General features: G+C 40.0%; 1 protein-coding gene across 1 annotated transcript in view; it reads right to left on the reverse strand.

The window, feature by feature from the left end:
• The window catches only part of igsf9ba (immunoglobulin superfamily, member 9Ba), a gene marked incomplete at both ends in the record, with an annotated part of 60,655 nt that overhangs the window by 18,735 nt on the left and 24,095 nt on the right, over positions 1 to 17,825 (reverse strand). The window contains 4 exons of the mRNA XM_080054099.1: positions 96 to 237; positions 2,953 to 3,070; positions 7,496 to 7,647; positions 13,591 to 13,737. Coding sequence (XP_079910225.1) covers positions 96 to 237; positions 2,953 to 3,070; positions 7,496 to 7,647; positions 13,591 to 13,737 — 559 coding nt within the window. The remainder of the gene's footprint in view (positions 1 to 95; positions 238 to 2,952; positions 3,071 to 7,495; positions 7,648 to 13,590; positions 13,738 to 17,825) is intronic.

Consider the following 17,825-nt stretch of genomic DNA (forward strand, 5'->3'; position numbering starts at 1 on the left):
TGGGCCTTTAAATCCCAACTAAGATGTTTAGCTAGTATCACCTATAGAGAGCCACTGCAGCTACAGCACAGAAGTGAACCTGGTCATAACTTTACTTCTTGAAGTAGACGTTATCCTCTTCCCAGAACCAGGTGTAGGTCAGGTTGCCGGGATATGCCTCCGCTTGGCAGGTGAAGAGTGCATTCTGGGATATGTTGACAGTGATGTTTTCTGGTGGAGAGACAATGTATGGAGGCCCTGAAGAGAAAGAGAAACAAGTGCCTTAGTTTGTTGCGCACATGTGTATAGTGTTAAGTAATAGTAAATACTTTAACCCTTTAAAGCTGCAGCAACTGATTGTTTGGCCACTTGGGGGCAGCAGGAATAAACTTTGAACACATACTTATATATAATACAGGTATGTATGGTAATATGTCAAATGTGGTGAGCTAAACAGTTGCTCATTTAAACTGCACATGAAAACAAAACTGATGAGAGCTGTGAGATTGAACCAAAACAATAAAAATGTGGTGCAAAGTATAGCTCGGGATTTATATGAATATACAATAAAAATATAATTGTTTTCCCATTGGGGATTACTGATGTGAAAAATGTAATTTTTCTTTGAAAAATGTCAAGTGTATTCTGGGGATATACGGTCTCGACATACTTTAACAGAGTGCAGTAGACGACTCAACAAGACGTCACAAATTAAGTTATTCTCTATCAATGGTAGAGGAGATTAATAAAAGGATAAAAGCTATTATTATATCATAGAAAATCCCTTTGAACCACGTGAAGGCTGTGCTTACACTCTGCGATTGTCGACATTTCTTTCAGGAGCAGAGTGGAACAGAGCACGCACTATGTATTATTTACAATATATCAGCACAGTCTGAAGTAAAACACAGTGAGCAGGCAGATACTGTAACCTTAATAGTAGCCGGTGTTGGAGCTTATGCATGCTTGACATTGTAACCTTTTCATCCCCCGAGGTACTCGAGGTTTGCTCCTAACTCACAATAAAAACAGCAGAAGCCATGAAAGGTAAGCTGTCTTTTATGAGTGGGCCTAGATACAAGTCTCCTGGTTATTTTCCTCTCAGCGTGTGCAGCTTTAATGCATCAGGTGGGCCGACTGACGGCACTGCGCCGCTGTCTCACATAACAATTAAAAACCGATCACAGGACAGAGAATCGTGACTCCTCGGATATCTGCTTGTTATTGCTCTGAGTTGTAATCATATACCGCATTTGATTTCACAGCGCTTTTTTTTATAACGCCAATATTCAACCAAACTCGACCCCAGTGCAAACATATAACACATGCCAGTCGATTTCTAAAAAATGTCTTACATTTAAAAAGTTTTTCTTTTGTGAGGTGAAACGTGACATTATTACCCACTATCCCAGATCCTTTAAATATACCTGTGAGATGAATTTAACAAGGTTATTGCAGTGGCAGAGATTTACACCTCAGTTTCTAGGTGAGAACCAGACAGGTGAGAACTGTGTGATTTAAGGGTTGGACAAAATAACAGGAACATGTCACAACAAAGGATAATCAAATTAAGTTGCCTTACAATGGGAGTTACGTTTCTGGTGTTTTTCAACTGGCACCGAGCCAAACCGTGCCAAATAATGTGTCAAAAATAAATGTTGCGAAACTAAATAATATATTATAATATTTTCAACATATACAGTATTTCAAAAGCATATAAATGAACTATCCTTTCCCACAGAGACTTGTTTATGTGTTGGACACTTGGAGGACAGTCAGACACTTCCTTTTATCTCGTAACATCATGACTTCTCTCTCTTATTTTACTTTTAAATTAAAGCTTGCTATATTATAACTTTATTCTCAAAATGTGAGGTTTTCTTTTCCAGTGGCTATAATAATCAATAAAGGTGAAATTTTGAATTAATTACATCATTGCCTACGATAATACAATTCACCGATTTAAAACTTTTTTTTTTCTTTTACAAAACCTCAAAGACAGTTTACAGATGTATCAAATGTATCATACAAGGTTTATATCATCCAAACATAGTCCTGACAAAAAAGCTTTACAATTGTTTAAATAGAGGGCTCTTGTACAGTATGGTCTGCTTTATGTTGTCAGGTGTTCCTCGATGCATAAGCTGAAAGTGCATATGGTATTCAACTGTTCGCATCTAACATGGAAAGCAGTGTGTTGTGGTTGAGAGGACAGGTTCTGTAGTATGAGCTGGTGCACTGGAGCCATGCAGGCCTAATGCAGTTGCATCACACGCACCACTGTTTACAACATTCACTAGGTTACAACGCCATGATTTTTTTATGTGTGTTTGCAATGAGCGTGCACATGCTATGTAGTAGGAACAGAGCACAGGAGTATAATTCTTTAATATTTCCTTTGCACTGTTTGCACCTACAGAAGTCAGGCTTTAAAATAGATCTCACACTAGCTCTACCATAAAACAGGGATGCTCCAGTTCTCGTTAAATACACACTGTTAACTCCCCGCAGCCCCTGCAGTATCAGGAGACCTAAAGAGAGCTGCAGGCCTGGCATCACAGCCATCTATCTGATCTGTGTCTAGCAGAGGGGCATAGTTAATGGACCGGAGACAGACAGTGACGTTCTCACAGACGGATCCTATTGTACACACGTGGCTGTGGACAAGAGTGCGCCCACACACACACACACACACGCACACACACACACACACCGAGAGGCCCCAGACTGAGTTATTGACTGACTGATACAGACCCAGAAGGTATGTTACATACATCAGCACACCAGAGAGTTGCAGGGCTCTGCTTTTAAATGCTACTACAGTAAATGCCTTCCGGTATAAATAATGAAGCTAAACTACTTCAGTGATGTGAATGCAGTGTTTGGCCGGAGGTGAAGGGCTGAAAACATTGTTTTTTCATTTTATAATATCGTGGAAGTACATACAGCACAGTGACGATGGAAACAGTATACCTTGAACCAGCAGACGGGTAGTGTGGAGCACCTCTCCCTGGTCACTGTGGGCTCGGCATGTGTACGCCCCCCTGTCATCTCTGGTAATGCCAAGGATGGTGAGACTGCCATCATGTACCTGTGGTTACACACATGGCAAACAAATAAAAAGGTTTCCTCAGACAAAAAAAAACATTAAATAATGTGATAAACGCAAGCACTTGTCTCACATTGTCAAAGACAGTGTTGGAGATAGTGTTCAGAATATGTTTGATATTCGATAATTCAATAGACAGAAAAATAAACGTCAGAAGCAACTTTTGTAATTGGAACGACAGATGTTTTGCTTGAAAAATGACTAGAATTAATTATCTGATTTTAAGAAGTGCAATTCTTTAGGTACATTCCACCACCGCCTACAGATATATAACAAGCCCTGTGGTAAGTTAATACGTTTGTGATGAGGGTCCACACATCGAACCATTAAAAGTCATGAATGTGTCATTGCTTTAATGAACTCCATGTCTGATGCCTGCATACAGTAACCTTGGAAACGTCTAAGTCTGTATTGCTGCTTCCCTGTGTGCAGCCACTGATGAGAACCAATAAGTGGTGGAAAAAAAACACATTAACCAAACCTATAGAAACACCCTCATAAATTATGCAACAGGTTTTGCCAGAAGCTCTGTCTATTCAAGTCACACACAGCTGTAGTTTGTCCGTTTATGCAGCTGAGGGTGGGTGTGGGTGTGGGGGGAAGGTCTGCTACACCTGCAGAATTATTCCTTTTCATGTGTCTTTGCAAATAAACGAACTGAGCAACATTTCACTTCTGTCAGTCAGTTGGCAAACGAAGTCATCATGGCTCAGACTGTCAGACTGTCACACAAGTTAACAATTTGTGTGTCGCTGCTTTAAACACGACACGTGCGGCCTGCTGAGGGCTACAAGTGTAAGCTAAACACTGATGGGCTGTGAGGCATCGATCCGAGGCTCCAGAAGCAATTTGTATTGAATAGAAGAAAAAAGTTGGAAGCGTTAAAACTGATTAAAATTGTCTTTATTTAAATGGCATGCTTTGCACCGGCTAATGTTCCACTGTTTCGGCATGTTTCCTTTTCCCACCTTAGCATCACGTGTTTTTTTACTGTGAGCTCTTATGTATTTTTTCATAAATGTAGAGCTGTGAAGAAGGCAAATTGAGGGAGGACAGAACGGAAAAAAGGGCCTACGGTGAAGAACAACTGGAAGCGAAAATGTTACGTTGTTGTGTTGATTATCGCAAGCTAGGATGTAGCTCATTTGTGAGGGGGCACACAAAACAACAATGTACAGTAGCTCTTTGTTCGTTATTATGTCTGTAGTCTTGGAGAACAGGGATCCTGGAAAGTACAACAATGATCTCCTCCTCTATGGACATGTCTCCGCTTCCTGACTGAACTTCCTGACAGAACCCGGCATAGTTTTTTTTCCTGTGAATCTTTTATTTGTTTAAATTGTTGTGGCAAAATACTGCAGATATTTGCATGAGCAAAAGATAAACTTTTCCAACCCCCCATATTTTTTTAGTATTGCAGGTCAGGACTTGCACCAATTTTGTGTGTGTGTTCCATCTAGTTTCTCTACTTTTTCCTCTTCTCTGTCTCAGAAGCACTTGGAGTGCTGGGATTAGCCCACATTTTTTATTGCAGTTTCATCAGTTTCGACAACACAGACAAGGAAGGAAGTCTAATTTCCATTAACTTTGTATGCAGTACAGTAACTTTTTTTCCCTGGGATTTGAGGTTGCACTGAATCTATGGTAATCAAAGGACTGCTGGATCGAACCGCTCCAACAGCACAGGCGGCACAGGCGTGGTCATGATTGGAACAGACTTCCAAGACGGTAAACCTAACAGGACCTGTTGATACGTAATGGTCATCAGTCCCATTCAATCCTTACCGTGACATGGCTGGACTCAATCCAATGTGAGGGAGAGAAGATTAAAGATAAGGAGGTGGACGAGGAGGAGGAGGAGGAAGAGGAGGATGAGGAGGGGGAGGAGGAAGAGGAGGGAACATGGAAAAAAAGAAGCAGTAGCTAAGATGAGGCATAAGATGAAGGCAGAATCTCAATTTGTTTCCCTTCGCTAACACATCCAGAGAGACTCCTGTTAGGTTCGGAAACAGCATAAGGTCGTCTAGCTGTGAAACCCTTAATAATCCCACCTAGGTTTCCTCCCTCTCTTTGCGACAACCACTTTGTTCAGTATCTTTGTGTTTTATGGTTTTAGTCTTTTCTTCTCTCTGTGCAAATAAAGTGATGAAGTAAAGTAAAGAGCGGTGGAGAAGGAGGATGAGGATGCTGTCACATTCCTGCCTTTCTCCCTATCTTCTCCATGGATCTGAGCATGTGGGGGTGAGCAAATATACCCTCACATTCGCTGACACACACACACACACACACACACACACACACACACAAACGCGCACACACACACACACACACACACACACACACACACACAAACGCGCACACACACACACACACACACTGCTCTTCTTCTTCTCGCATGGTTTGAGAGGCTTTTGCCTGAACAAACATACATCTAGCAAAATAGGTGAAGAAAGCTGCTTCTTTTACGTTGATGCCAGTGGAGTATGGCATTCGGCTCTCACTTGCAATTTTCATTTTTAGACTCACATTCATATTAGGACTAATATTATATTCATGATGCAGAAGATGGGGATTAATAATGCAGCAGCATGTTGTCTACTCGTTAACTGCGAGAATGGTGTTAAAAAGAGGCGACTGGAGGGGGAGAGGCGAAGGAGTGAGAAGGGTAAAATGGAGAGAGGCCATTAGAAGACACTCGCGTACGCTCCTGTCACTTCCTCTACACCGGATCACACAGGCTGCTGTGAAAGAGTTGATAGCACTTGCTGCAGACTGGAATATCAGTGACATATGAGAAGGTTTGGGGCATGCAGAAAAAAGGAAGGCGGCATCCACCTTTCAAAAAGTTCAAAAAACAATTGAAGGTGGCTTTAAAGCTATAGTGCGTGACTTTTTTCATATAAATGAATGCCGGTTACATTCAAGCCATCGGCAAACGAGTTGACACAAAGTTGATTAAGCCTATCAGCTCAACAAAACCCTCTCTGTATTTCTGAGTAAGGCAGCGTTTACAAACCAGTGTCGCCCCTCGACACTGCCTTGGGAGCTCTGAAAAATCCCAAGAAATGTTTCAGTTGTGGATTGTACTGCTAAGAAAAAATCTGGAAGTACAATCCATGAGCTGCTGTGATTTGATTTTTCTGTTTGCCCTGACCTCCCTGCTCAGCTTGTAATAGGATGGGAACTTCAAGTATCTCTTTATGTAGTTGGAGAGCAAGTAAGCTTAAGTTTCTGAGCATCTTTCACTCAAGAGGCAACATCCTGTGGCGGCAACGCATCATCGTCTGTCGGAAGCGCTCTGAGTTTCTGAGTCTTCTCTAATGGCAAGGTGTGTTGAATGTCTTTGATTCTGTGCGACTCACAAAACAAAACCTGATGTTTAGCGTTGACGATGTATGCATCCGAGACACTTTGCTGCATTCAAACCACGCTGAGGCTGTGCCAGAAATATCTTGTCATGACATCAGACTGTCTACTTTTGGGAGTTTATCCACGGGAATATAAAATCATGAGTCACACAGACAACAAAGAGGGCTCGGGGAAAGTGCTGTGTGCTGCCAGCAGCTGTTCTTAACATTGTTGAAGTGATTCAAGGTGGAGTTCATAAGAGTCTTGCTGACAGTCCTGCCACTGCGATCATTGCTTTCAACTAAAAACATTGATTCAGTAGGTTGTGATGACAGGGCAGGCAAAATCATTGTTCTATCAAGCACTGGTCAATTTTGAGATTTTTTGGCTATTTTGCTTCTTTAACATGTCTTCTTTCATACTGGCACAAGTAAAAGTTCCAAAATGTACATTTTGGTGTTCATTTTACTAAACGTTGTATTTTCGTCTGTATATTTCTATCAACGGAACTATTCAGAATTATTCCTAGCACTATTCTGAAAGTTATCACAGAGGAATTTGTTCATATGTTGTTAACTGTCTGATTTGTGATACATTTCCTTCTTAAAAACCTGCCGAAAATGCATTCCTTAGACCTGTAGACCTATGTAATTTTTTGATTTATAAAATGAAGAAGGGCTGTATCCATAATCTGTAAAACTTTGGAGTGGTATATGTTATGAAAATGAAATAAAGGTTTCTAACTCTGACTTTATCCAACATTTAAATTGTTTGGTTTTTAAAGAGATGCCAATTTACGCATAATTAGCTGGATTAGCTGGCCTCAGCACCACAAATTGATGTCAAAAACTGGCATGCATACATTGTGCCCTTGACAGAGCTTTTATAACACAAGAGAACAACAGAACAAAGTGATATCAGCCTGAGTGAGACACAACCCATAACATACCTCCAGTACAGTGGATGACACGCCATCTGTGAACAAGCCTCGTTGCTATATTTGTACACAAGCATAAATCATAAAGAAGATTAATGCCCATTGTTCATTATGATGCTTACCGAATATTTGGCACCGGTTGCAAGTTCCTCCCCCTCCCTCAGCCAGCTGATCATTGGCTTTGGATTTCCCTGGGCAGAGCAGCTGAGCGTGCTGCTTCCCCCTTCCTTTGCTTCCACATATTGTGGCGGCGTGGCTGTAAATGATGGTGGGGCTGTGGAGGAGGTGAAAACAGCAATCATTAAACTGCATTAAAATGTCCTCTCCGGGGTTGTGTTCAGTTTAAGAAAATGTTGCGTTTTCCAAGGACACAAATTAGATAGCTATGTTACAAAGGTTATTATCCATGCAAGCATTTCGCCCAACACTTAGGTCTGAACTGAAATATCTCAGCAACTATCAGACAAATTCCCATGCCATTTTGTACAGACGGTCATGTTCCCTGGAGTATGAGCGGTACTGACTTTGGTTATCCCTTAACTTTTTATCTTGTGGCATCATCTAATAAAATTAAATTACATTCAATGAAATTAATTTTTTTATGAATTGCAAAATGAATGACATTCCCATTAGCCACAGCCTTATGCTGTGTTTAGTAGTAATTGACAACGGTGACAATGTTTTACTTGTCCGTATTTTAGCATGCTGATGTTAGCATTCAGATTTAAGTTTTACAAAAATAAAACATGTAAAATGTATTATTTATAAAATTCAAATTATTAAAGACTGCTGCTGACATTTCTGGGACTTTTTGTAGCAGGACCGTTGTTGGCCATTTTGACAAATTGTCAACAAGACAGAGTGGCAGTTTTCATCTCTCTTAATGCATCCATCATTCAGTATTTCCACACCTATAGTTTGTTTGCTCTGGTCCAAATCAGTGACCAATTTGTTACAATGTTGCATTTTACCTTGAGTTTGGTTTGTGTTCATTGCTCTTTATTGGTTAAAATGTCCATGCAGGATAAACGTCCTGAAACACCAAAGTGACCAGGGACCAAGAAATTATGGTGACAATCTTCCCTTACATGTTGCAGTATTTTTTCAAAACCTTAAGACACCAGTTAGCGATATCTCTGCATTTCCACCTAATGTTTCTGAGCTTCACTTACAGCCACAAGGGAGCTCTTCACCATTTACTGCAGGCAAATGTGAATTCCTTTGCCAGCTGCTTCCAGAGTTTCAACATAATATCTTGATTATAGATAGTGACACTGTTCAGTTAAAGAGAAAAAAAAGGTGCCGCTATACAAGTGGGTCACTGCTCTCTCCTGGGAGTGCTGCCATGCTTTAGACTGCACACAAGCACCTGGCTTGGAGTAAACAAATCGCCCAATTAGCACATTTAGACATCTGCCAGTACATACTGCCCTCTCACTCTCTACCACTCAGTACATTATATGATACAGTAGAGTAATGGAGACTCATATAACGCGTGACTGGTTTGTAAGTATGCATCAGTCGCTACATTAAACAGATCATAATGCATCATTTTAGTGATCAACCTTGTGCAGTTGCTTCACCACCTTTCACCTCAAGATATACTTCATTGATTGTCATTGGCAGGTAAGACCATTCCAACTTATTTAATGATCCTACATATTTATAGCATACCCCAAATCAATTCATCTACCCCTCAAAATTATGTTGTGACCTTTTGGAGGGGCCTCTGGTTGGGAACCGTTCGACTAAACTACCCAACTAAAATGAGTTCCCCCTCGAGTAGCTACTGTACAACACTTAAAGGCTGCTAAGACATTAATGCATCATTATTATTAATACAATATATAATTATCACACATTGGCTTATTTTAGACAGAGGGAGTTATTTTCCTCTTAATCATAACCACAAGAATTTTACTTTTGAAACTTTTACTTGTAATAGAGTAGCTTTTTATTTTTAAACCTTTACTTACTTCTTCCACATCTCTTCATTCTTATTCTATAGTTTGGACTTTCCTCAAGGGATTAAGCATAGTTTTTCAGTAAATAGGTGGCACATATGGCGGTGCCAACAGCAGGTAGATTGGTCAGCATGGGAGTTGTTTTGCGCCATCAGGTAGAGCTTGTCACCAAGAAGGTGTCACTGGCAAGGAAACACTTGGGAGTTGCTCTTTTTCAGCATCACATTCTCGCCCGACATACTGCAGCATATCATCAATTAAAGAGATGCTTGAAGATCCCACACTTTTTTTTTTTACTTCTTCTACATAGCACATCAGCATATGGCCTGGATGCTCAGGCACATTGTTCAGGCCCCTTATCTTTGAAAGGCTTACAATCGTTTTGACTTGCTAACTGACTCAAGAATGCGACTGTATTATATGATTCCCCCCGCTTGGCCTCTCTTTTCTTGTGTCTGCTCTTAAGAGAATACGGCCATGTACAATAGAGTACACATTTTTTATTGATTTCACATTATTAAGCTCAAACGTGTAACGTGTGTAAACTGTTACGGAGAGAAGAAAGAGGCACTCAAGGAGACTTCCCCTCCATCTGATGTCAGCACACTCAAGGCACAGTGGATTATAATAAAATGTGATTAAGAGATGGAAAAGAGGGACTCCCTTCTTCACTACCACTCTCACATCACAATGCATATTATTATTGTCGTGTTTGGACTTCTTTATTCTTCCAAGTTGGTACAATACATGCCGTGTTCACCTCATAAGATGGATTGTAGGTAGTGAGTGTTTTATATTTGTTATGTTTCTGGGTTAAATAGTCAAAATTACGACTTGAAATCACATGTCATTGTTGGGTGTGGTTACAGGTACAACAGCGAAAACTTCTGAGCAGCCAACAGCAATACTGGCTTTGATCAGAAGTAAAATAAACTTGAATGTTTTAACAAGAGAAGGCAGAGAAGAACGGCTTTTGATATGGATTTTACATTACGCTTTTAATTTGGCATAATGCTCTAGACCCGAGGGGGATAGACAAAAGGTTACTGGTTAAATCAAATTAAATAAAAAAGTAATATTTGATGGGTCAGTTGGGTCAATCAAATGTGTCCTAAATACCAGCGAATCAGTAACCCAGTGACATAGTGGCAAGGTTTGTGTTTTGTATGCTACAGTGTAGATGGTAACTTAAAAACATGTGAAAATGCTGGTGCACCGGTGTATTTTCGATCCTCCGAAAAGGTTGCTGATGCATGAAAAGCAAAGAGAAGGGAAGGACAGCAGACGCAGGACTAGAGAGGAGAGGATGAGAGGGCAGAGACAGAAAAGGAGAGAGAGAGAGATAGAGAGAGAGAAAGAGGCCTTAGTGTCTTTTTCCGGCACAAGGCCTTGCCATCTGACACCTGCCACTGAGTGGGCACCGATTCCCTGTCCGCTTGGCAGGAAGTTAAGGCCATCACACAGGAACTCAAAGGAGGAGTGTATGCAAATAACAACGGCCAAAGGAAATGGGTGCTCTCTGTGCGGAGGCCAGACGAAAATGGCACCTGCTTGCCTCACAGACGACCATTTAGACTGAGGACAACGGTCGTGTAAAGTCTTCATATGAATTCCCTTCTTAGTTATCTGTTTCTCCATGAATATCTGTCTGTTAACACATCTATGTGTGCATGTGTGCGTGAAGTTTGGAGTTACTTCTTCCCTACATCGAGACACAAGTCGTGCAAAATACCATCACTTAATATGCCAAATATGTATGACATTTAGGGATATTATTAGAATAATAATAATAATAATTGATAGGATTTATATAGCACTTTATTGCCTAGGCACTCAAAGACGCTTTACAGGGTTCCTGGTTCAATTCGTTCACACAGAGTCATACCGGTGGTGGTAAACTACGAGAGTAGCCACAGCTGCCCTGGGACAGACTGACGGAAGCGTGGCTGCCATTCAGCGCCAACGGCCCCTCCGACCACCACCTCAAACATACAGCAATCATACACATTCATTAGTTATGCTGAAGCCCAAAGAGTTTGGCTTCTGTTGAAAGGCCTGACAGGAGAGGAGAGCAGCAGAAGACGGATGGAGGGAGTAGTGAAGAGTGATACTGAGCTACAGAGATGTAGTATGTTACACAATATAATCTTGATACACACACACACACACACACACACACTAAATTTGTGAGAAGGGAATGGATATATTTACTGTATGAATGCAATAATGAATGTGATGCTGTATTAACTTATTCTGAATATTTTCTGATGATGTGTATAATGATGTCTACAATGTTTTATTGCTTTTAGTTTATCATTGTTAAGTGATTTTTTTGTGGATCCCAGGAAGACTAGCTCGGTGACTGCTAATGGGGATCCTTTTAACAATAAACAATAAACAATAAACACACACACACACAGACACACACACACACACACACAACCATCAAACATCACAAATAGTGTGAAGGTGTACGACTTATTTACTCTTCAACCACAACTCTGACCCCCAGAAATAGATCTTATATAGACGCCTACCAACAAACAACATTGAGAAGCTCTCCTGTCAGCTTTGATGTAATGGGCTACACGTAGAACACAGTGTAGAAAACTGTGCAGCGTGTGGCGAACTAACACGCACATACACACAAAACATTATGCTCTGCAATGATAATAGCCATTTGTACAGATCGGCATTTTTCATTCCCCAGTGATTATGCCATGCAATGGACTTTATAAATGGTACTTTACACAGTATTCCGCGTACAGTGCATTGTGATCATTATTCAAACGCAAAGAAATGCATCCATTGTAAAACATGTGCACAATCAAATAGAATATGCATAAGTTTCACACGGCACTCATAAGCCATGTGAGGGCCAAAAATAAACATGTGATCGAGCCTGATAGAACTTTGCCAGCAAAGTCTCTCACTCATAACACCGAGGATTACCGCTTTAAGAGCGAGTGGAGCTGTCATTTAAGAAAAAAGTCAACACAAGTGGCTTGAGTTATTCTTTTCAAACCCCTTTGGAAATATTCACCCATACTGTTTGTACCAGTTACAGAAAATACAACTCAGGAATGCAGGGAATTCAGTAACAAGACTGCATGAAGTCGCTACTTTTACAATTCTGCATCGTACATATGAAGCAGCTTAATATAATATCTGTCTAAAAAGCATTTGTCATATGAAACTGATACAAAAAAATAAATAAAGCACAACGCCATTTTGTCTCTGGTGCTCTTCAACAATGTGAAGACACACTTCACACAGGATTCTCTAAGCCATTGGGGCATTTCCTGGGAAATGCAAAGGTGCAGATTTTTTTTTCCGCCTGGTCATCAGTTTAATAGCTCTCAGACTATCACAGACGATCACAGCCGGATCCGCCTTAAACAGTCCGCAATCAATTCTCGTCTAACCAGCCTCTCATCCCCATTTTACCCAGGGGCGTTTGGAAAAGGAGCTTTAGGAATGATCTGAAACAGTGTCTAATGTTAACTCATTCAAATGTAAACTGTCACCAACAGAAAACTGTAAGTGAAGATCAACATTTTAGTTAGAGGAACCAGTTTGACTCACTGAAGGACTGCAACTTGTGATTAGTTTCTTTATTCTTCTTGATTTAACAGGCATCCAGGTTCACTATAGTCAAAGAGTTTGCACACCAAAACCAATCAGAATGCTGCTTTAAATCTTTCTGTTTCTCTCTATGTGCAGCATTTACAAAATGTCAGGATGTTATGAAAAATAATTAATTCCTACTGACTTCAAAGGTCTTGTTTGGTCCAACTGTCGGTCCAAACCCCCACAGATATTCAAATGTATAATATTTTGGGAATTAAAAAAGGAGAAAATTCACAAATATGAATATCTGGTAACTTTTTAAACCAAAAAAAATTAAAGAAAATAGAAACGATTAATCAATCGTCAGAGTTTGACGATTGCTGATCTGTCAGCTGACAATGCATTTTAAATCAACCTTTCAAGAAATATCACATGACACTTGAGTAAAACAATCCCCCTGCCTTACCAAAACTGTGTTTAAAAAAAATTAAGACAGAGATTTTTGAAGACTTTACATACAGAGGTGTTCTTTAAGCAAACTAAGTCAGTAGTGCTGCTATTTATTGTCCTCGGGAAAATACAGCTTTATTATAACAAAGCTTAATTGAATGACGCAGGTTTTCAATTCACACCCACTGACACATACGGTATGTTCTCTGGGAAACCGTTGGCAGGTGACTCACCGTTGACTGTGAGATGCACCCAGCTGCCGTTGTGGAAGGTGTCGTACTGTTGCTCCAGCATCAGGACCCTGCACTCGTACCAGCCCTGGTCCTCCGAGCGCACTGGCTCGATCTGTAAAGAGGCCTTCTCATGCAGAGAGGCTCTACCTGTAGACAGAGGGTAGGGTAGAAAGAAGCCCACATTGAAATCATGTCCACACGGTGCATCCATCCTACGATGCATGAACGTAAAAACATTGTTCTTTGAAGTCCAAGTTGGTGTGTCTCAGTTTCTGGGGAACTACGGGATAACAGTTGCAATTCATCTTTTAATTCAATATGGAAGAAGAACAGTTGTCAAAGGTGATTGATACTTCGGGAAAGTGCGCAACAGACGTTTTTAATTAAAACAATACTGCCCTGTAGATATAGCCGAGTTCATTACGAAAAGTATACTAACGGAAGAACCCAATTTTAAAACAACCCATGGCATTTCCCCTTGCTTCCACTCTTGATGCTAAGCTAACTTCTACTGGCTGTAGCTTCATGTCAAACAGAAAAACATGAGAGTTAGTATACAGTAGATCCCATCTAACTCTCGATAAGAAAGGGTAGGCTATACACATATTCCTCAAAATGTTGAAATATTTATTTTACCAATTAAACATCAACATAATTAACCATAAATGTGGCATGAAACAAAACAGTTTCCATCTATAGGATTTAAGCAAGTACCTATAGGAGCCTTCAGTTGAATTACAATAAAGTACTTGGTGGGCCACAGTGGTACTTGGTGGGCAATGCTGAGGATAAACTGGAAGTCAAAAAAGGATGAAATCACAAGGGATGAGAGAACTTCAGGAAACCAGGCATGGTGAAATCTTGGGCTTCTACGCTGTCTGTCTTCAAGCCTCCAGAGTACTGCTCACATAGCTGCCTCTGACAAGCCGACAGACTTGAACATTCGCTTCTGCTCCATCTCACGACTTCTCAGATGGCGCATTTTTGCGCACTTTGATGTGTAGACGTACTGTAAACACTGCTACTTCAGACTGAGTGTCGAGCAAACTTATTGACGTAGAGGGCGGCCTGAATTGCTCTACCAGCACTGTATATAAATGCAATAGAAAGATACCCCGACCCTGGGAGTGCTGCCATAGTTGGGCTAGAAAACTGATGTTTAGCAGAAAATCAATACAGCACAGAGGAAGAGAGAAAAGTGGGCACTGCAGTATTGCAGTAAGAAGCAGCTTGCCTTTAAAAAGTCAGGTCTATTTTTGCCTGTGCATTGAAGTGCTGAGTGGGGGGGGGGGGGGGGGGGGCTGGCGTGAAGGGTAGGGATCAACCCTCAACTCCCATTTGTCAAAGAGTGGGAGTGAGCTGCTGTAAACAGAGTTAACAGCATTGTATCCACGTCAGGTCCGCACCCCACTCCCTCTGGGCTCACACAGTACAGGGTTCAGTCTACTGTGAAAACGGACCAGCTAACACCTTGTTCACATCACATCACAAGCGTTGTCAGATAGGAAGATTTTGAAGAGGAAACACTAAAGATCCAAAGTGACAAAGTCTCTTAACACAAACTTGTTTAGGACCCAAAAGAACAACGATTAAAAGAGGCACAAAATAAAGAATTAAATTAGCTCCATCACTAATACAGTTACACTCTTAACACAAATGTTACCAAAAGTAAGACATTTTTAGAATGTAGTCGTATTTATTTAGTCCCTTGTGATTATGGATTTGGTCACCAAAATATAACTTTCACAGCAGACATTTTGACTTTTTATGGATACTAAGCAAGTGTCACAAAGACACCTCCCTGGTTCACTCACTACTTCCTATACAACAGGTGCAGTGTTTAAATTTAACTTGGTACATTTATTCAATTACAATTTGAGGTATTTATCCGAAAACTTAGGAGACTAATTACTCTACAAATTTTGCATCAAACTTTTTTGATTATCATTTAAGTGACCAGCCATTTCAATGCCTGTGCGTGTGTGACACTGCTTATATGTAGGCTACATCTGATTCAGTGTCCCACTTTCATAGACGGGTTACATTTAAGCATGCATAAGCTAATACCTGCTTCATACAGGCACTGCACTAGTAAGTTTAACATTTGTTGTGAAGTTTTAATGCAAAATAATTACATATTTCACCTTTAACCAGATAACAGATTTTGATGGAGTAATCAAGGTTTTCAAGGTTTTTTCCACCATTTTTATGTTGGTTTGTTGTTCTCTTTGGGACCTATTGTAGCTTTGAGAAACTCCCAACTGTTTGTTGATACAGTTCAATAATGTCATCTGAGCACAGCATTTTCCTACTATGACATGACACGTCTGCCGTATCATTTTTTATTTTGCAACCGCTAACCCTAACCTTTTTTTTAATCTTATCCTTGTATCGTATCCTTAACCTCTAACATGCTAACGTGTTACTTTTCTAGCAACTTGAGGGAAATAGCAAATGACAAATCCACAAAAAGTCTTACTTCATACTTTATTCTGTATGTTCATATGCTCATTAACTCCCTCCTTCGTAAAACGTATCATTTTGTATCAATAACCCGTAGCTTACACATGAAGAAAAATGAATACTCCTGAGAGGACGATAGGTACTGTATTACATATTCAGTGAGTGTCTGTCTATATTATTCTTGTGCAATCTGCAGATAAAGCCACGGTTAACAGAGATATGATTTAGTTTCCCAACAGCTTGTGGCACGATCTGACACACAAATTTCACAAACTGCACATCTGAATTATTGATTGCATCATTGCTTAAGTGGGACCAAAAATAGATGTTTTTAAATGTTATAATTTCCATAAAGCTGGAGTTCCAGGATAGATTTTAGTCTGCAAGAATGATGTAGTTTCTCATTTAGCAATGAACTGAACCAGGAAAATACACAGATGTAATGAGGGGGGAAATCACATTTTCTCTTTGAGGAATCTTGAGTTGACCAAAAAGACTGAAAACTGCTTACTGACCCAGACAAAATTATCAAGCCATAGATGGATTTACTGTCACTAAAATCTGCATGGTCCAAAAACATTTGGATTTGTCAATACAGTTATTACAGTATTCAAGGATAATCTACTCTGTTTTGGTAGCAGCTGTGTGATGGAATAATATTAGATTTAGTCTATTCACCAATTTTATTCACACCGAGTGATAACAATTCATGGGAATAGTCCAAATGAGCTCAGAGACTGCGTGGCCCCAAAGAGCGTCTCATAAACTGCAGCCCAGTGTCATTATCACACTGTGGCCAAAGACACATGCAATCCCCAAAACAAACTTTAATGTATGTAATGAAATCGGCCATATTCATGTTGCATCTGTTCACTGGTTAATTCCCCAACAGTGGACTTGACGCCACATGGTCGGGGCCAACTAGAGCCCAAGTGAGAACAGTGGAGTTGGAAAAGCAGTGTTTGTTCATACTGTGGTACTAATCAGTTACAGTAAATACGAATTTACAAATAATAATCATTTATATAGAGCCTTCCATGAAGCCCAAGGACGTAAAGAATGAAACGCTCCAGCAGCATCTAGAGTAGCCACTTCCGAAAGAAAAGCAGGGTTCCCCAGATTTGCAGTGATGGCCCTGCTTGAAAAGCCCTGTTACGGAAATTAATATTGTGTGTATGTGTATGTATATGTGCGTGTGTGGGTGTGTGTGTGTATGTAGTGTGTGTATATATATATATATATATATATATATATATATATATATATATATATATATATATATATATTTAAGCAATATCACATGAGAGGGAGCATGTTGTCGCTCTATATCAGCGCTGCTGTGATTCGGTCGTAGGTACGAGGCCGCAGGAGAAACACAGCAGCGCTGATATAGAGCGACAACATTAGGGCTGCAACTAACGATTATTTTGATAATCGATTAATCTGTCGATTATTTTCTCGATTAATCGATTATTAATCGACTAGTGTTTTGGTCCGTAAAATGTTATAAAATGGTGAAAAATTGATAAATTTTCCAAAGCCCATGTTGATGTCCTCAAATGTATTGTTATGTCCAAAACACACAGATATTTCAGTTTACTGTCATAATAGGATTAAAGAAACCAGAAAATATTCACATTTGAGAAGCTGAAATCAGAGAATTTGGAAAAAATTTATTAAAAAATTACTTGAAACGATTAACCGATTATCAAAATAGTTGGCGATTATTTTAGTAATCGATTAATAATCGATTCGTCGATTAATCGTTGCAG

Source organism: Ammodytes marinus (genome assembly GCF_949987685.1).
Source record: "Ammodytes marinus genome assembly, chromosome: 3".
Classification (NCBI taxonomy): domain Eukaryota; kingdom Metazoa; phylum Chordata; class Actinopteri; order Uranoscopiformes; family Ammodytidae; genus Ammodytes; species Ammodytes marinus.